This window comes from Ranitomeya imitator, chromosome 1 (assembly GCF_032444005.1).
Source record: "Ranitomeya imitator isolate aRanImi1 chromosome 1, aRanImi1.pri, whole genome shotgun sequence".
Classification (NCBI taxonomy): domain Eukaryota; kingdom Metazoa; phylum Chordata; class Amphibia; order Anura; family Dendrobatidae; genus Ranitomeya; species Ranitomeya imitator.
The window spans coordinates 649,822,096-649,838,595 of record NC_091282.1 but is presented as its reverse complement, the minus strand read 5'-3'; the positions used below and the strand labels follow the sequence as shown (position 1 = coordinate 649,838,595).

Below are 16,500 nucleotides of genomic sequence, written 5' to 3'. Positions count from 1 at the left end.
CCCAGTGTGGGGTCCTTTTTTTAATAAATAAACTAGTGCCATCACAACCCCCTTGTCCAAAATTCAGTGGCCTATAACAGTAAAGAGCACGTTCACCCTGGTCATCTAGTGGTTCTGGATGATTATGATGAGGATAAGGAGGAGGATAAGAACAAACAGACCAAATCTGGAAGCATATACCCATGTGTGGTTGTGAAGAGGTGCATGAGAATACACCTCCCTAAAACAGAGAATGTATTTGAGGTTATGTTTCGCTATTTTCACTTGGTGGTGTACAGAAGTCTTTCCCAATCCAGCCCTTGTTCATTTTTATAAGAGTCAACCTTGTAGTGTGGGTCTAGAAGTGTCACCAACCAGTAAGGAGAGTCACCCAAAATTTTTATAATGTGAGGGTCACGTGAAACGCAGCACAACATAAAGTCAGCCAGGCGTGCCAGACTGCTAACAGGCAAGACTTTCGTGTCCTCACCTACAGGATGGCTGACCATGCTGTCCTCCTCCTCCTCATCCTCATCATCCTCCTCCCGTCCTCAGGCCATCCACGCTGAACAGACAGTATGACAGCTGTGCTTGTAGTACCATCTATAGTGCATGAAAGTAGCTCCTGTTCTTCCTCCTCCTCCTCATTGCCTACCAATCCACATTGAGAAGACATGAGGCTGGGCTGAGTGTATTCCCTTGTATGGTTCCTTGCTCCATGTCCTCGTGCTCTGCCTGCAATGTATCCTCTTTTATTGTGAGCAGAGAAGTTTTCAGAATGCTGAGAAGTGGGATGGTGATGCTAAATATGGTGTCATTGCTGCTCATCATCTTGGTGCAGTCCTCAAAGTTTTGGAGAATGGTACATATATCTGATATCCGTGTCCACTCCTGAGGTCTTATGTGTGGACTCTGAACTGAATATCGATGGCCTTGTTGATGTTGGCAGTTAAAAACTGCCCTCTTCTGCTCACAAATCCTTTCCAACATATGCAGCGTAGAGTTCCAGCGTGTGGGGACATCACACACCAGTTGGTGAGCTGGAAGCTGCAAAGCTGCTGAAGCACACAGGGGTGGCTGAAGCTGTAGCTGACTTTCTAAAATGGGCAGACAGACACCGTACTTTCACTAGCAGATCCGGCAGCTCCGGGTAGCTTTTCAGAAAACGTTGAACCATGACAGTAAGCACATGGGCCAAGCATGGTACGTGTGTGAGCTCACCTTGCCTTAGAACCGCCAACAGGTTACGGCCATTGTCACACATGACTATGCCTGGCTGTAGGTTCAGCGGTGTCATCCAAATATCTGACTGCTCTTTCAGCACTGTCCACAACTCTTCTGCATTGTGCAGTTTGTCACCTGAGCAGATTAGCTTCAGCACAGCCTGTTGCCCCTTGGCTGAGGCAGTGCTGTAGTGCTTCCAGCTTCTGACTGATGTGTTTATTTCAGAGATGGAGGATGAAGAGGAGGAGAAGGTGCAGGAGCTGTAGACTGTGGGGGCAACCCTGATTGACATAGGGCCAGCAATCCTTGGCGTGGGGAGGATGTGTTCCATCCCAAGGTCCGAGTGGGTCCCGGCTTCCAGTATGTTAACCCAGTGTGCCATCAGTGAGATGCACCATCCCTGCCCACAAGCACTTGTCAACGTGTCCATGGTTAGGTGGACTTTCCCTGTAACAGCATTGCTGGGGGCATGGGTAATATTGTGGGACACATGCTGGTGTAATGCCGGTATGGCACACCGGGAGAAATAGTGGCGACTGGGGACTGAGTACCTTGGGATGGCCGCTGCCAACAGGTTGCGGAAAGCTTCCATCTCAACGAGCCTAAAAGTCAACATTTCAAGCACAAGCAGAAAAGAAATGTTAGAATTTAGGACTGTTGCCTGTGGAGCTTTGGCTGGGTATTTCTGCTTGACAACTGAAGGCTGTGCTGGGACCAGGACGTGGATGGGCTTGATGATGGTGCTGCTTGACTGTGGGCAACAACACGTGCAGGGCTAGAGGCATCTTCACATGCATGGTGGACTGGGGATTGGCTTCGCCTTCTATGCAAAACAGTGGAATAATAATAATGTTATTTATATAGCGCCAACATATTCTGCAGCGCTTTACAAATTATAGAGGGGATTTGAAGCAGTGGTGTAACCTGCAGACAGTGTTCCTGGAGCCTGGCTTTCGGTCCGCAAAATCGGGTGCTTTGCTGCCATGTGCCTGATCGTCCTGGTGATGGTCAGGCTCATTGTTTTGCTAACCCTGCTGATGCGGGCATGGCATGTCCTGCAAATGGCCTGTTTGGGGTTATTGGCAGAGTCTTTAAAAAATAACCAGACTTGGGAAAATCTAACAGTTGGAATGCCAACTTCACTCATGTTGGTGTTACGGGGAACGGATGCACGCCTTCTGTCTGTGGCCACCACACTGCTTCTTCCTGCCTGTTGGGGGGATATGCCTCCTTCCCTGTTTGTGCTGCTGTCCTCGCTAAGCATGTCCTCCTGCCAGGTTGGGTCTTTCACTATGTCATCCACCACCTTGTCTTCCACATCTGCACCCTGCTCCTCCAAGGGGCTGATCAAAGCTTTGGGCAGCTCTACATGCGATCTCATCTGTCCTCACTTCAAGTTGACTGGCCGAGAGTCCGGAATCTTGAAATGGAAAACTTAACAGCTCTTCAGAGTGTCCAGGTGTGGGATCAGTTGTCTCAGGGCACTCGGCATGGTGGGAGGAAGAAGGATCAGGATGAGGAATATCCGGGCCACGCTCACGGCTACAAAGACATGACCGTGTAGAAGACATGGTGGTGGCTAAGTGACTGGAAACATTATCCGCTATTAACAAAAGTTTCACACTGCTCTGGCTTCAATAGTGGTGTGCTGCGGTCCCCTAGAAACCACAATTTGCGATTTGCTCCCTTTTTGGTGAGGGCAACCAAGGGAGGTTGAGAAGTGGGGAATGAACTGGCAACAGTAATTAATGAACCCCATAAAGTGCTGCACCGCTTTGAGAGAATGGGGGTCCTGCCAGTCCATCATAGCCTGTAGCTTGGCAGGATCCATAGCCAATCCCTGGGCGGAGATGATATAGCCAAGGAAAGGCAAGGACTCCTGCTCAAACAGACACTCTGCCTCTGCAGGTGACACTGACTTCGTAATGAATCCTCTTGCCAGATTCTCCTGGATGTATTGGGACATCGCCTCCGTCTCCGGGAGAGACAGGGGATAGACTCAACCCCGGGGAGGCTCTGCACCAGGCAAGAGGTCAATAGGACAGTCATAGGGGTGGTGAGGCGGAAGGGTCTCCGCAGCCCTCTTGGAGAATACGTTCGCATAGGGCCAATAGTGCTTGGGGAGAGAGGGAAGATCTGCGGGTACTTCAGTAGCAGCAACCTGAACGCACTCCCTCAGACATCTGCCCACACAAGATTCACTCCATCCCAAAATTCTCCCTGAGGACCACTCTATATGAGGGGACTGGTAACGTAACCATGGTATCCCTAGCAGAATCTTGTCTATTCCCTCGGGAATGACAAGAAGGGAAATAATCTCCTGATGGGATGGAGACATAGATAATGAAAATGGGATGGTCTGTTGTGTTATTTGTGAGGGCAGTGTCGACCCATTCACCACTCTTACAGTCACCGGCTTGGCGAGCATCACAGGGATATTGCGTGGCATTGGGCAAAGGCAGAGGACATAAAATTCCCCTGCAGAACAGTGCTGGTTTCAATGGTTGGGTCTTGAAGATCAGCAGTAACCAAGTGCACAGTATCTGCCTGAGCCAGACGCTGGGATCGACGTCTCCGCTGAGCAGACTCCACTGCGGCTGGAGAAGAATGAGAGACCGCAGCGGAGGTGGTTCGAGATTCCCCCGTGCAGCGGCGGGAACTCGACACCTAACAGTCGGCTCCTGCTCTGATTTTAAAGTACATGGCTGCTGAATTGCCATATTTTCTTTCATAGATGTAATATACAATGGTACGGAAAGTATTCAGACCCTTTTAAATTTTTCACTCTTTGTTTCATTGCAGCCATTTGGTAAAATAAAAAAAGTTCATTTTTTTTCTTATTAATGTACACTCTGCACCCTATCTTGACTGAAAGAAAAACAGAAATGTAGAAATTTTTACAAATTTATTAAAAACGAAAAACTGAAATATCACAAGGTCATAAGTATTAAGACCCTTTGCTCAGTATTAAGTAGAAGAACACTTTTGAGCTAGTACAGCCAAGAGTCTCCTTGGGAATTTTGAAACAAGCTTTACACACCTGAATTTGGGTATCCTCTGCCATTCTTCCTTTCAGATCCTCTCCAGTTCTGTCAGGTTGGATGGTGAACGTTGGTGGACAGCCATTTTCAGGTCTCTACATAGATGGTCAATTGGGTTTAGGTCAGGGCTCTGGCTGGGCCAGTTAAGAATGGTCACAGAGTTCTTCTGAAGCCACTCCTTTGCTATTTTAGCTGTGTGCTTAGGGCCATTTTCTTGTTGGAAGGTGAACCTTCGGCCAAGTCTAAAGTCCAGAGCACTCTGGAAAAGTTTTTCATCCAGGATATCTCTGTACTTGACTGCATTCATGTTTCCTTCAATGACAACCAGTCATCCTGTCACTGCAGCTGAAAAACACCCCCACAGCATGATGCTGCCACCACCATGTTTCACTGTTGGGATTGCATTGGGCTGGTTTTCTCCACACATACCTCTTAGAATTATCACTAGTAAGTAGTGTTGAGCATTCCGATACCGCAAGTATCGGGTATCGGCCGATACTTGTGGTATCGGAATTCCGATACCGAGTTCCGATACTTTTGTGGTATCGGGAATCGGTATCGGATCCATAGTGATGTGTAAAATAAAGAATTAAAATAAAAAATATTGATATATTCACCTCTCCGGCGGCCCCTGGACATCACCGCTGGTAACCGGCAGGCTTCTTTGTTTAAAATGAGCGCGTTTAGGACCTGAGAATGGCGTCGCGGCTTCTGATTGGTCGCGTGCCGCTCATGTGACCGCCACGCGACCAATCACAAGCCGCGACGTCATTCTCAGGCACTAAACTCCTCATTCTAGGAATTTAGGACCTGCGAATGACGTCGCGGCTTCTGATTGGTCGCGTGGCGGTCACATGAGCGGCACGCGACCAATCAGAAGCCGCGACGTCATTCTCAGGTCCTAAACGCGCTCATTTTAAACAAAGAAGCCTGCCGGTTACCCGCGGTGATGTCCAGGGGCCGCCGGAGAGGTGAATATATCAATATTTTTTATTTTAATTCTCTATTTTACACATTAATATGGATCCCAGGGCCTGAAGGAGAGTTTCCTCTCCTTCAGACCCTGGGAACCATCAGGATACCTTCCGATACTTGGTGTCAGATTGACTTGTATTGGTATCGGATATCGGTATCGGCGATATCCGATACTTTTCGGGTATCGGCCGATACTATCCGATACCGATACTTTCAAGTATCGGACGGTATCGCTCAACACTACTAGTAAGGTCTATCTTTGTCTCATCATGTTTAGTAAACTCTATGCGGGCTTTCATATGTCTTGCATTGTGGAGAGGCTTCCGTCAGGCCACTCTGCCATAAAGGCCTGACTGGTGGAGGGCTGCGGTGATAGTTGACTTTGTGGAACTTTCTCCCATCTCCCTATTGCATCTCTGGAGCTCAGCCACAGTGATCTTGGGGTTCTTCTTTACCTCTTTCACCAAAGCTCTTCTTCCACGATTGCTCAGTTTGACTGGATGGCCAGGTCTAGAAAGACTTCTGGTAGTCTCAAACTTCTTCCATTTAAGGATTATGAAGGCCACTGAGCTCTTAGGAATCTTGAGTACGGCAGAAATTCTGTTGTAACTTTGGCCAGATCTGTGCCTTATCACAATTTTGTCTCTGAGCTCCTTGGCTAGTTCCTTTGACTTCATGATTTTCGTTTGGTCTGACATGCACTGTGAGCTAGTATTGAAAGATAGGAGACAAAAAAAGCGCAAATAGGGTCTTATCCCCAGAATTGTTTCTGATCAATTGTGAGAGAACTGCTCACCTGGTAGTACACAGTACAAGCGTGTAGTTTGTCAGCTGCTGCAGATCCACAGGTCGGCGCTGCGACCTCTCAGAACCGTTATAATAGATGAAATGTGGATTACATCCGCGCTGCTGCGACAAATAATAGATCCAGATATACTTGCAAGATGTTCGGGTGGTTTATTCAACATGTTTCGAAGCTCATGGCTTCTTCTTCAGGAAGTTTCCACACAATATCTTTGTGTGGAAACTTCCTGAAGAAGAAGCCATGAGCTTCGAAACACATTGAATAAACCATCCGAACATCTTACAAGTATATCTGGATCTATTATTTGTCGCAGCAGCGCGGATGTAATCCACATTTCATTTATTATAACGATGCACTGTGGGCTGTGAGGTCTTATATAGACAGGTGTGTGCCTTTCCAAGTCAAGTCCTATCAGTTTAATTAACCCCTTTACCCCCAAGGGTGGTTTGCACGTTAATGACCGGGTCAATTTTTACAATTCTGACCACTGTCCCTTTGTGAGGTTATAACTATGGAACGCTTCAACGGATCCCAGTGGTTCTGACATTGTTTTCTCGTGACATATTGTACTTCATGACAATGGTAAAATTTCTTTGATATTACCTGCGTTTATTTGTGAAAAAATCAGAAACATGGCGAAAATTTTGAAAATTTCGCAATTTTCCAACTTTGAATTTTTATGCAATTAAATCACAGAGATATGTCACACAAAATACTTAATAAGTAACATTTCCCACATGTCTACTTTACATCAGCACAATTTTGGAACCAAATTTTTTTTTTGTTAGGGAGTTATAAGGGTTAAAAGTTGACCAGCAATTTCTCATTTCTACAACACCATTTTATTTTAGGGACCACATCTCATTTGAAGTCATTTTGAGGGGTCTATATGATAGAAAATACCCAAGTGTGACACTTGTGACACCCCTCAAGGTGCTCAAAACCATATTCAAGAAGTTTATTAACCCTTCTGGTGCTTCACAGGAATTTTTTGAATGTTTAAATAAAAATGAACATTTAACTTTTTTTCACAAAAAATTTAATTCAGCTCCAATTTGTTTAATTTTACCAAGGGTAACAGGAGAAAATAGACCCCAAACATTGTTGTACAATTTGTCCTGAGCACGACAATACCCCACATGTGGGGGTAAACCACTGTTTGGGCGCATGGCAGAGCTCGGAAGCGAAGGAGCGCCATTTGACTTTTCAATGCAAACTTGACTGGAATTGAGATGGGACGCCATGTTTCGTTTGGAGAGCCCCTGATGTGCCTAAACATTGAAACCCCCCACAAGTGACACCATTTTGGAAAGTAGACCCCTTAAGGAACTTATCTAGATGTGTGGTGAGCACTTTGACCCACCAAGTGCTTCACAGAAGTTTATAATGTAGAACCGTAAAAATAAAAAATCATATTTTTTCACAAAAATTAAATTTCCTCCCCCAATTTTTTATTTTCCCAAGAGTAAGAGAAGAAATTGGACCCAAAAAGTTGTTATACAATTTGTCCTGAGTATGCTGATACCCCATATGTGGGGGTAAACCACTGTTTGGGGCGGATGGGAGAGCTCGGAAGGGAAGGAGCGCCGTTTGACTATTCAATGCAAAATTGACAGGAATTGAGATGGGACGCTGTTAGGGGTCGAGTTCCCGCTTCTGCACAGGGGGAATCTCGAGCCACCTCCGCTGCGGTCTCCCATTCTTGTCCAGCCACAGTGGAGCCTGTTCAGCAAGGACGTCGGTCCCTGCGTCTTGCTCATTCTCACTCTGTTCTGAGAGTTACTGCTGCTTCTCCAGTCTCTGCCATTAAAGTCAGTGCTGGTCAGCAGCGAGCGGACTTCTCTGGGACTAAGTCCTTGTCTGCACGTACTGAGCATGCCCAGGGTAAGATCTCCCGTTGGAGATCGAGGGTCATGTGCTCAGGCTCTGCAGCACATTCCATTGGTCCTCTTGGCAGGTCTTGGAAGGGCAAAGGTGCTGTTGCCACTTCCTGTGCTGCAGCTATATAAACTGCGCATGACCGCACGGCCATGCGCTAGTATTGTCTTACAATTGCTAATGTGTGTATGTTGTGAGTGCAAGTCGTCCTTGGATACCCCTACCCTATTGAATGACTGTTCGCGGAAGGTGTATGGCTGCTACCTAGCGCCCGACTTATCCTACAGCACTAGTCACAGATTATAGCGTCCAGTTGCTGTGACAGCCAGTACGGCGCCGTGCACTTCCTCTGTGCTTTCCTTACCCACGCCTGGGTGGTTAGTGGCATTCGTCAGTGCGGCACTGCATGCACTCTTGTGCCTTAATATTGCTCTTTAGTTTCCTTACACACCCAGTTGCGGTGTTGTGCCAGCAAGGGTCTAATCGGACTTCAATTCCTGTTGGGGTTGAGTTCGCTGACTACTTGCTCGCGCTTTAGGTGCGGTACCGCGGTCCTGTGCCTTAACAGGATTGCTTCTTTCACGCTGGGTGAGGTTAACCCACGCGTGTATACTTTAGTGTACCGCCATATAGTCTGCTAATTGCTAGCAGCAGGTGTTCACCTGCACGGTGGACCCCGGACTGCGAACGCATCTATACCATCTGTCTTGGTGCTTTCCGCCAGTCCTAACAGACGCCATGTTGCGTTTGGAGAGCCACTGATGTGCCTAAACATTGAAACCCCCCACAAGTGACACCATTTTGGAAAGTAGACCCGCTAAGGAACTTATCTAGATGTGTGGTGAGCACTTTGACCCACCAAGTGCTTCACAGAAGTTTATAATGCAGAGCCGTAAAAATAAAACAAAAAATTTTTCCCACAAAAATTATTTTTTTAGCCCCCAGATTTGTATTTTCCCGAGGGTAACAGGAGAAAGTGGACCCCAAAATTTGTTGCCCAATTTGTCCTGAGTGCGATGATACCCCATATGTGGGGGGGAACCACTGTTTGGGCGCATGGGAGGGCTCGGAAGGGAAGGAGCTCCATTTGGAATGCAGGCTTAGATGGAATGGTCTGCAGGTGTCACATTGCATTTGCAGAGCCCCTAATGTACCGAAACAGTAGAAACCCCCCACAAGTGACACCATTTTGGAAACTAGACCCCCTAAGGAACTCATCTAGATGTGTTGTGAGAGCTTTGAACCCCCAAGTGTTTCACTACAGTTTGTAACGCAGAGCCGTGAAAATTGAAAAAAAAAATCTTTCCCCCCAAAATTATTTTTTAGCCCCCAGTTTTGTATTTTCCCGAGGGTAAGAGGAGAAATTCGACCCCAAAAGTTGTTGTCCAATTTGTCCTGAGTACGCAGATACCCCATATGTTGGGGGGAACCACCGTTTGGGCGCATGGGAGGGCTCGGAAGGGAAGGAGTGCCATTTGGAATGCAGACTTAGATGGAATGGTCTGCAGGCGTCACATTGCGTTTGCAGAACTCCTAATGTACCTAAACAGTAGAAATCCCCCACAAGTGACCCCATATTGGAAACTAGACTCCCATGGAACTTATCTAGATGTGTTGTGAGAGCTTTGAACCCCCCAGTGTTTCACTACAGCTTATAACGCAGAGCCGTGAAAATAAAAAATCCTTTTTTTTCCCACAAAAATTATTTTTTAGCCCCCAGTTTTGTATTTTCCCAAGGGTAACAGGAGAAATTGGACCCCAAAATTTGTTGTCCTATTTGTCCTGAGTACGCTGATACCCCAAATGTTGGGGTAAACCCCTGATTGGGCACACGGAAGAGCTCGGAAGGGAAGGAGCACTGTTTTACTTTTTCAACGCAGAATTGGCTGGAATTGAGATCGGACGCCATGTCGCGTTTGGAGAGCCCCTGATGTGCCTAAACAGTGGAAACCCCCAATTCTAACTGAAACCCTAATCCAAACACACCCCTAACCCTAATCCCAACAGTAACCCTAACCACACCTCTAACCCTGACACACACCTAACCCTAATCCCAACCCTATTCCCAACTGTAAATGTAATCTAAACCCTAACCGTAACTTTAGCCCCAACCCTAACTGTAGCCTTAACCCTAGCCCCAACCCTAACTTTAGCCCCAACCCAAACTGTAGCCCTAACCCTAGCCCTAACCATAGCCCTAACCCTAACTTTAGCCCCAACCCTAACTGTAGACTTAACCCTAGCCCTAACCATAGCCCTGGCCCTAACCCTAGCCCTAACCCTAGCCCTAACCCTAGCCCTAACCCTAGCCCTAACCCTAACCCTAGCCCTAACCCTAGCTCTAACCCTAGCCCAAACCCTAGCCCTAGCCCAAACCCTAACCCTAGCCCTAACCCTAGCCCTAGCCCTAACCCTAATGGAAAAATGGAAATAAATACATTTTTTTAATTTTTCCCTAACTAAGGGGGTGATGAAGGGGGGTTTGATTTACTTTTATAGCGGGTTTTTTTTGCGGATTTTTATGATTGGCAGCCGTCACACACTGAAAGACGCTTTTTATTGCAAAAAATATTTTTTGCGTTACCACATTTTGAGAGCTATAATTTTTCCATATCTTGGTTCACAGAGTCATGTGAGGTCTTGTTTTTTGCGGGATGAGTTGACGTTTTTATTGGTAATATTTTCGGGCATGTTACATTTTTTGATCGCTTTTTATTCCGATTTTTGCGAGGCAGAATGACCAAAAAACAGCTATTCATGAATTTCTTTTGGGGGAGGCGTTTATACCGTTCCGCGTTTGGTAAAATTGATAAAGCAGTTTTATTTTTCGGGTCAGTACGATTACAGCGACACCTCATTTATATCATTTTTTTATGTTTTGGCGCTTTTATACGATAAAAACTATTTTATAGAAAAAATAATTATTTTTGCATCGCTTTATTTTTTTTTTTTGCTGATGATGCTGTATGGCAGCTCGTTTTTTGCGGGACAAGATGACGCTTTCAGCGGTATCATGGTTATTTATATCTGTCTTTTTGATCGCGTGTTATTCCACTTTTTGTTCGGCGGTATGATAATAAAGCGTTGTTTTTTGCCTCGTTTTTTTTTTTTTTTCCTTACGGTGTTTGCTGAAGGGGTTAACTAGTGGGCCAGTTTTATAGGTCGGGTCGTTTCGGACGCGGCGATACTAAATATGTGTAGTTTTATTGTTTTTTTTTTTATTTAGATAAAGAAATGTATTTAGGTGAATATTTTTTTTTTTTTTTTCATTATTTAGGAATATTTTTTTTTATTTTTTTTTACACATTTTGAAATTTTTTTTTTAACTTTTTTACATTGTCCCAGGGGGGGACATCACAGATCAGTGATCTGACAGTGTGCACAGCACTCTGTCAGATCACTGATCTTACATGCAGCGCTGCAGCCTTCACAGTGCCTGCTCTAAGCAGGCTCTGTGAAGCCACCTCCCTCCCTGCAGGACCCGGATCCGCGGCCATCTTGGATCCAGGGCTGGAGGAAGCAGGGAGGGAGGTGAGACCCTCGCAGCAACGCGATCCCATCGCGTTGCTGCGGGGGGCTCAGGGAAGCCGGCAGGGAGCCCCCTCCCTGCGGGAAGCTTCCCTATACCGCCGGCACATCGCGATCATCTTTGATCGCGGTGTGCCAGGGGTTAATGTGCCGGGGGCGGTCCGTGACCGCTCCTGGCACATAGTGCCGGATGTCAGCTGCGATTAACAGCTCCCCCCGTGAGCGCCGCCGATCGCGCTGGACGTACTATCCCGTCTGTGGTCATGGGGGCCCACCCCACCTCGACGGGATAGTACGTCCCATGTCAGAAAGGGGTTAAACATTGCTGGACTCCAATGAAGGAATAGAACCATCTCAAGTAGGATCACAAGGAAATGGACATCATGTGACTTAACTATGAGTGTCTGAGCAAAGAGTCTGAATACTTATGACCATGTGATATTTCAGTTTTTCTTTTTTATTACATTTGCAAAAATGTCTACTTTTCTGGTTTTTTTCAGTCAAGATGGGGTACATTAATGTGAGAAAATGAACTGTTTTGAAATTACCAAATGTCTGCAATGAAACAAAGAGTGAAAAATTGAAAGGGGTTTGTACACTTTCTGCAGCGCCCCAGGGTCCTGGTCGTTGCAGTAATGTCATTCTTCCACCAGGGGGAGTGATGTTACGTCTGAAGTCAATAAAGGAGATCTCTTTGCCAGGTAAATACAATGCATGCAACATGTTGACACTCCAGACCAGAAGGGGGAACTCTAAGCCTGCTTTAGGTGAACTCCCCTATAAAACAGAGTTCAGTTCCTGTCAGGAAGACAGAGGGAGAGGAAGGAGTCCTGGAGACTGAAGTGCTGCAGCTCCTGAAAGAAAACACTAAAGTGAGCATATTGCAGAGAGTGTGCAGGAAAGCAGAGCACAGGAGAGGAATATCAGAGGGAGACCAGCCAGGAGCAGGCTGCTTCCTTCTGAGGCGCAGAAATCCGGTAGCCAGAACACCGAGGGAGTAAGGATCGCTACGTTTTACTTCAGAGACTGTCAGGACAGATAATTCCACGTTACCTGCCAGACCTATACCCAGGAGGCACGGTGGCAACTTGTGGGGGCTGGGGCGTGCTAGAGTCCCTGTAAAAAGCCTCAGGCCATCAGTCATACGGGTTGTTCCTATCCATCTGGGGGACAGAGAGAAAGACATAACATCTAGAACACCACCAACAGTTGTGAGGACCTTATGAGAAGCTCAGCAGTAAGGTACTACAACATCCAGGTGCTAGAGGAAGGCTACTGATTTCCACTTGGATAAAAACGACTCTGGATTTGCCTTCAGACCGGCCGGACTCTGCCTACCCTGTGATCTGGTGCTCTGGACTGTGGATACTGAAGCCTTCAGTAAAAAGGTAAAGAGACTGCACCCTTGTTTCCTCGTTCTTCACTGCGCCTCACACCATCCACCATCTACACTCTGGGAAGCCCTGGGGACATACTTCACCTGTAGGAAGGTGTACCATCTGGCTGCCATAACATCACCCCAGCGGACCCCTAAGCAGCGTTGGTCACCCTGACCAAATGCCACAGGTGGTGTCACGAACATTATCCCTTTAAAGACCTTTTCCCCCCTTTTACGACGGACCTCCCGAGGGTCACGGACCGGGTCAGCCACCGTGACATCCCCCTTGAGAACCGAAGGGCCCGGTGCCAAGTACCCCACTGCCCTTAGGGGGGCGATCCATTTCCATACCCACTGTAGATGTTGGGTTTGGCAATTATCTCATTTTATTGATTGTTAACCACTTACCAGCAAATGAATCCAGCAAAATGGTAGCCACCTGGTCGCTATTTTGCTAGATTCACAAGAATCAAATTGGAAACTTCAAGCTTTCCAGAATCCACCAATTTTGGAACATTTCAAATTAATTTGATTAGTTTAGAATCAATTTGCTTATCCTTAGTATCTACCATTCTTTCTCGTTCCTTTCTAAACAATTTGGAGAGCACTTTTTTTCTGTATTTTTATTCATGAACAAATTATCTACAGGTCAGAATCTTGCGAAACACCTGTAATTCCCTCTCTACAGACAATGTCTCCAAACTTTTTTTTATTTGCTCCCTCGTTGATTCATCAAACTGATGGCTTTTAGCGCCATTTTTACCAATTGTAAAAGGTCATCAAAATAAATAAAAGCCTTAGGTTATTTTCACACCTCCTGTTTATGCATTTTTAATGCTTTTTTATGCAAATTTTAACTGCGTTTTACAATATTAGCGAAGTGTGTGATATTTCAGAAATCTTATGCACACAGCTTGTGTTTTTGTCTTCAGTATTTTGTGCAAAACCTGAGGTTTTGCAGAATGGAGCATGTCAATTCTTTCAGTGTTTTCTCAGCGTTTTTCCCCCATTTAAAGTGATGGATGGTGCAAAAAAGGCTGAAAAAATACTGCAAAAATACAGGTATCAGTTTTTGCTGCATTTTTTGTGTCAAAACCAGATGAAGTAGAATCATATTTTTTTTGTCACTAAACTTTATCGGCATGCACAAGAGACAAATGTACTCTAACAAAATATTTAGAATTGAGAGTCCTCAGTGGTGGTCCTGTACTCTAACAAAAACACTGGAAACAATGCACCAAAAACACAGCAAACAATGCACCAAAAACTAAGCAAAACCTAGCTGAGGCAAGTTTCTTACTGTCAAGAGAGCATGTTTTGTTTTAGGAAAAAAACACATTAAAAACACAATGTGTGAACATAGCCTTATACTCACCTTAATGTTCACCTTTCTGGGCCTTCTGCTCCTAACTGACTTTCATCTGGTCCTTTTCGCATCTTCTCATCGTGACCAGTGCTGAAATCCCCTGTTGGGAACCAAGATGGTACTGCATATTTGCAATCAAGGTCATGGCACACGTGATAGGGTCATGATATTTTGATCTTTTGTGCGCTTGTAGAGAACCATTACAGGCTTTATCAGACCTTGAAGTCCCAACTCGATGTGACAAGATGCGAATGCCAAAAGGGTGACGTTGAGAAGCAGAGGAGCTAGTGAGGTGAGTAGTAAAGTGAGTATAAGTATTTTTTTTATTTTTTACATTGTTAGGGTTGGCGGAACGCACCGAGTATAAATATATGTAATAATAGGTGCGTTCGCAACCCAGGGTCCACTGTGCAGGAGATGAACCTGCTGCTAGCAATTGGCGGCACTATATGACAGTATTAGTGAACTCTGTTACTTCACAGAATTGCTAGGATAGGGAAATGCTGTGCCCTGTTAACCTCACAGATGAACACAGCTACCAAACAGAGCAAAACTGTGGTCTTGCAGTCAGCATAGCACACAAACAACTCCTCAACGGAGGTGCCGGTATTCTTGGGGCTTATTTCAGCCAAGACCTGAACCAAACACACAAAACTCCTCACCGGAGGTGCCAATATATTAGGGGCTTATTTCAGCCAACCCTGACCACATGCCAACATGACCACACAGCAGCAAGGCTCAAAACATAGGTTGATACCAGTGCATGGCAGTGCGGCCATGCAAACCTTTTATAGCTGTAGCAGACAAGGACCTTCCTGGTGGTCCAATAGGAGCTGCTACAGGACCTGAACATGAGACCCCAGACCTCCAATGGAAGGTGGTCCCATGGGCATTCTCAGTATGGGAAAAGCAGGACTTAGTCCCAGAAAGACCTGCTCGCTGCTGAACATTACTGCCTACAAAGCCAGAGCCTGGAAGGGCAGTAGTAACCAGTTGTCCAGTATCAGCCTGAGCCAGACGCTAGGACTGATGTCTCCGCTGAGCAGGCTCCACTGCGGCTGGAGGAGAATGGGAGACTGTAGCAGACATGGTTCGAGATTCCCCCTGTGCAGCGGCAGGAACTTGACACCTAACATACATATTACATTTATTATGCTCTGGGATCTAAAGAGAATATCTTCTCCACAAATCGAATTTCTCAGGAAAATAATCATTAACAGTTTAAGTTGAAATTGCCTGATCATCTCTAGTCAACAAGAATGGTAGGGATCTGAGAGTTGTAGCTCACTAAACTTGGGTTGAAAGGTAAATTTGAGATTTTAATTTATTCAAACCAATTACTTTTCTTTCTTTAACTTCCATATTAATAAGATTGCGTAAAAAATAAATTTGATTGGAGAACCTCTTTAGCTAAATTCTTTCTTACGGTGCCTTTGACATCCTTATTTGTGACACTGTAGATGATGGGGTTCAGCATGGGCGTCACACATGAGTAGAGGATGGAGACTAAATTGTCAATGTCTGGAGATGAATGGGATTGGGGACGTAAATACAGAATCATTATGGTCCCAAAAAAAATAGTTACCACAATAATGTGGGAAGCACATTTGGAGAAAGCTTTATACCTTCCATGAAAAGAACTAATTCTTAAAATGTTGGACAGAATATGAAAATATGAAATCATAATCAAGAAAAATGATAAAGTCGCTATGATCCCAGCTGAAATATACATTGCTAACTCATGAAGCCAAGTATCACCGCAGGACATTTTTATAAATGCTGGAACTTCACAAAAGAAGTGGTTGACATTGTGGGAAAGGCAGAAAGACATCTGGAAGGTGTAGATGACATGAATTATGGAGTTGATGAAGCTTGAAGTCCATGATGAAATGGACAGACTGATACACATCTTCCTGCTCATGATGGTGTTGTAATGCAGAGGTTTACAGATGGCAACAAACCGATCATAAGCCATTACGGCAAGTATGAAACACTCTGTAGACCCAAAAGCCAAATGAAAGTGCATCTGAATGGCACATTCCAGTAGAGAGATGCTCTTGTCCTTGCTTAATGTGTTTATAAGGATTTTAGGCACCACGGTTGAAGAGAAGCAAATGTCAATAAAGGAGAGATTTTTAAGAAAAAAGTACATGGGAGTGTGGAGCTTTGGATTAATAGTTACCACTATGATTAGTAGAAAGTTTGCTAACAATGTTATCAAATAAATCACCAATAATGCAAGAAAACCAATAACCTTCAAGTAAGGAACATCAGACAAACCAAGGAGAACAAATCTGGTTGACGAAGATTGGTTAAACATTTCCAT

General features: G+C 45.3%; 1 protein-coding gene across 1 annotated transcript; it reads right to left on the bottom strand.

Moving 5' to 3' along the window:
* Positions 1 to 15,537: 15,537 nt before the first annotated feature.
* LOC138640307 (olfactory receptor 5AR1-like) lies at positions 15,538 to 16,500 on the bottom strand. The gene has a single exon (XM_069728826.1). The coding sequence runs from the start codon at positions 16,498 to 16,500 to the stop codon at positions 15,538 to 15,540; it is 963 nt and encodes a 320-aa protein (XP_069584927.1).

What these genes read in the sequence shown, in the direction of transcription:
- LOC138640307 (XM_069728826.1), bottom strand. Translation starts at nt 16,500, where the DNA reads ATGGAAATGTTTAACCAATCTTCGTCAACCAGATTTGTTCTCCTTGGT.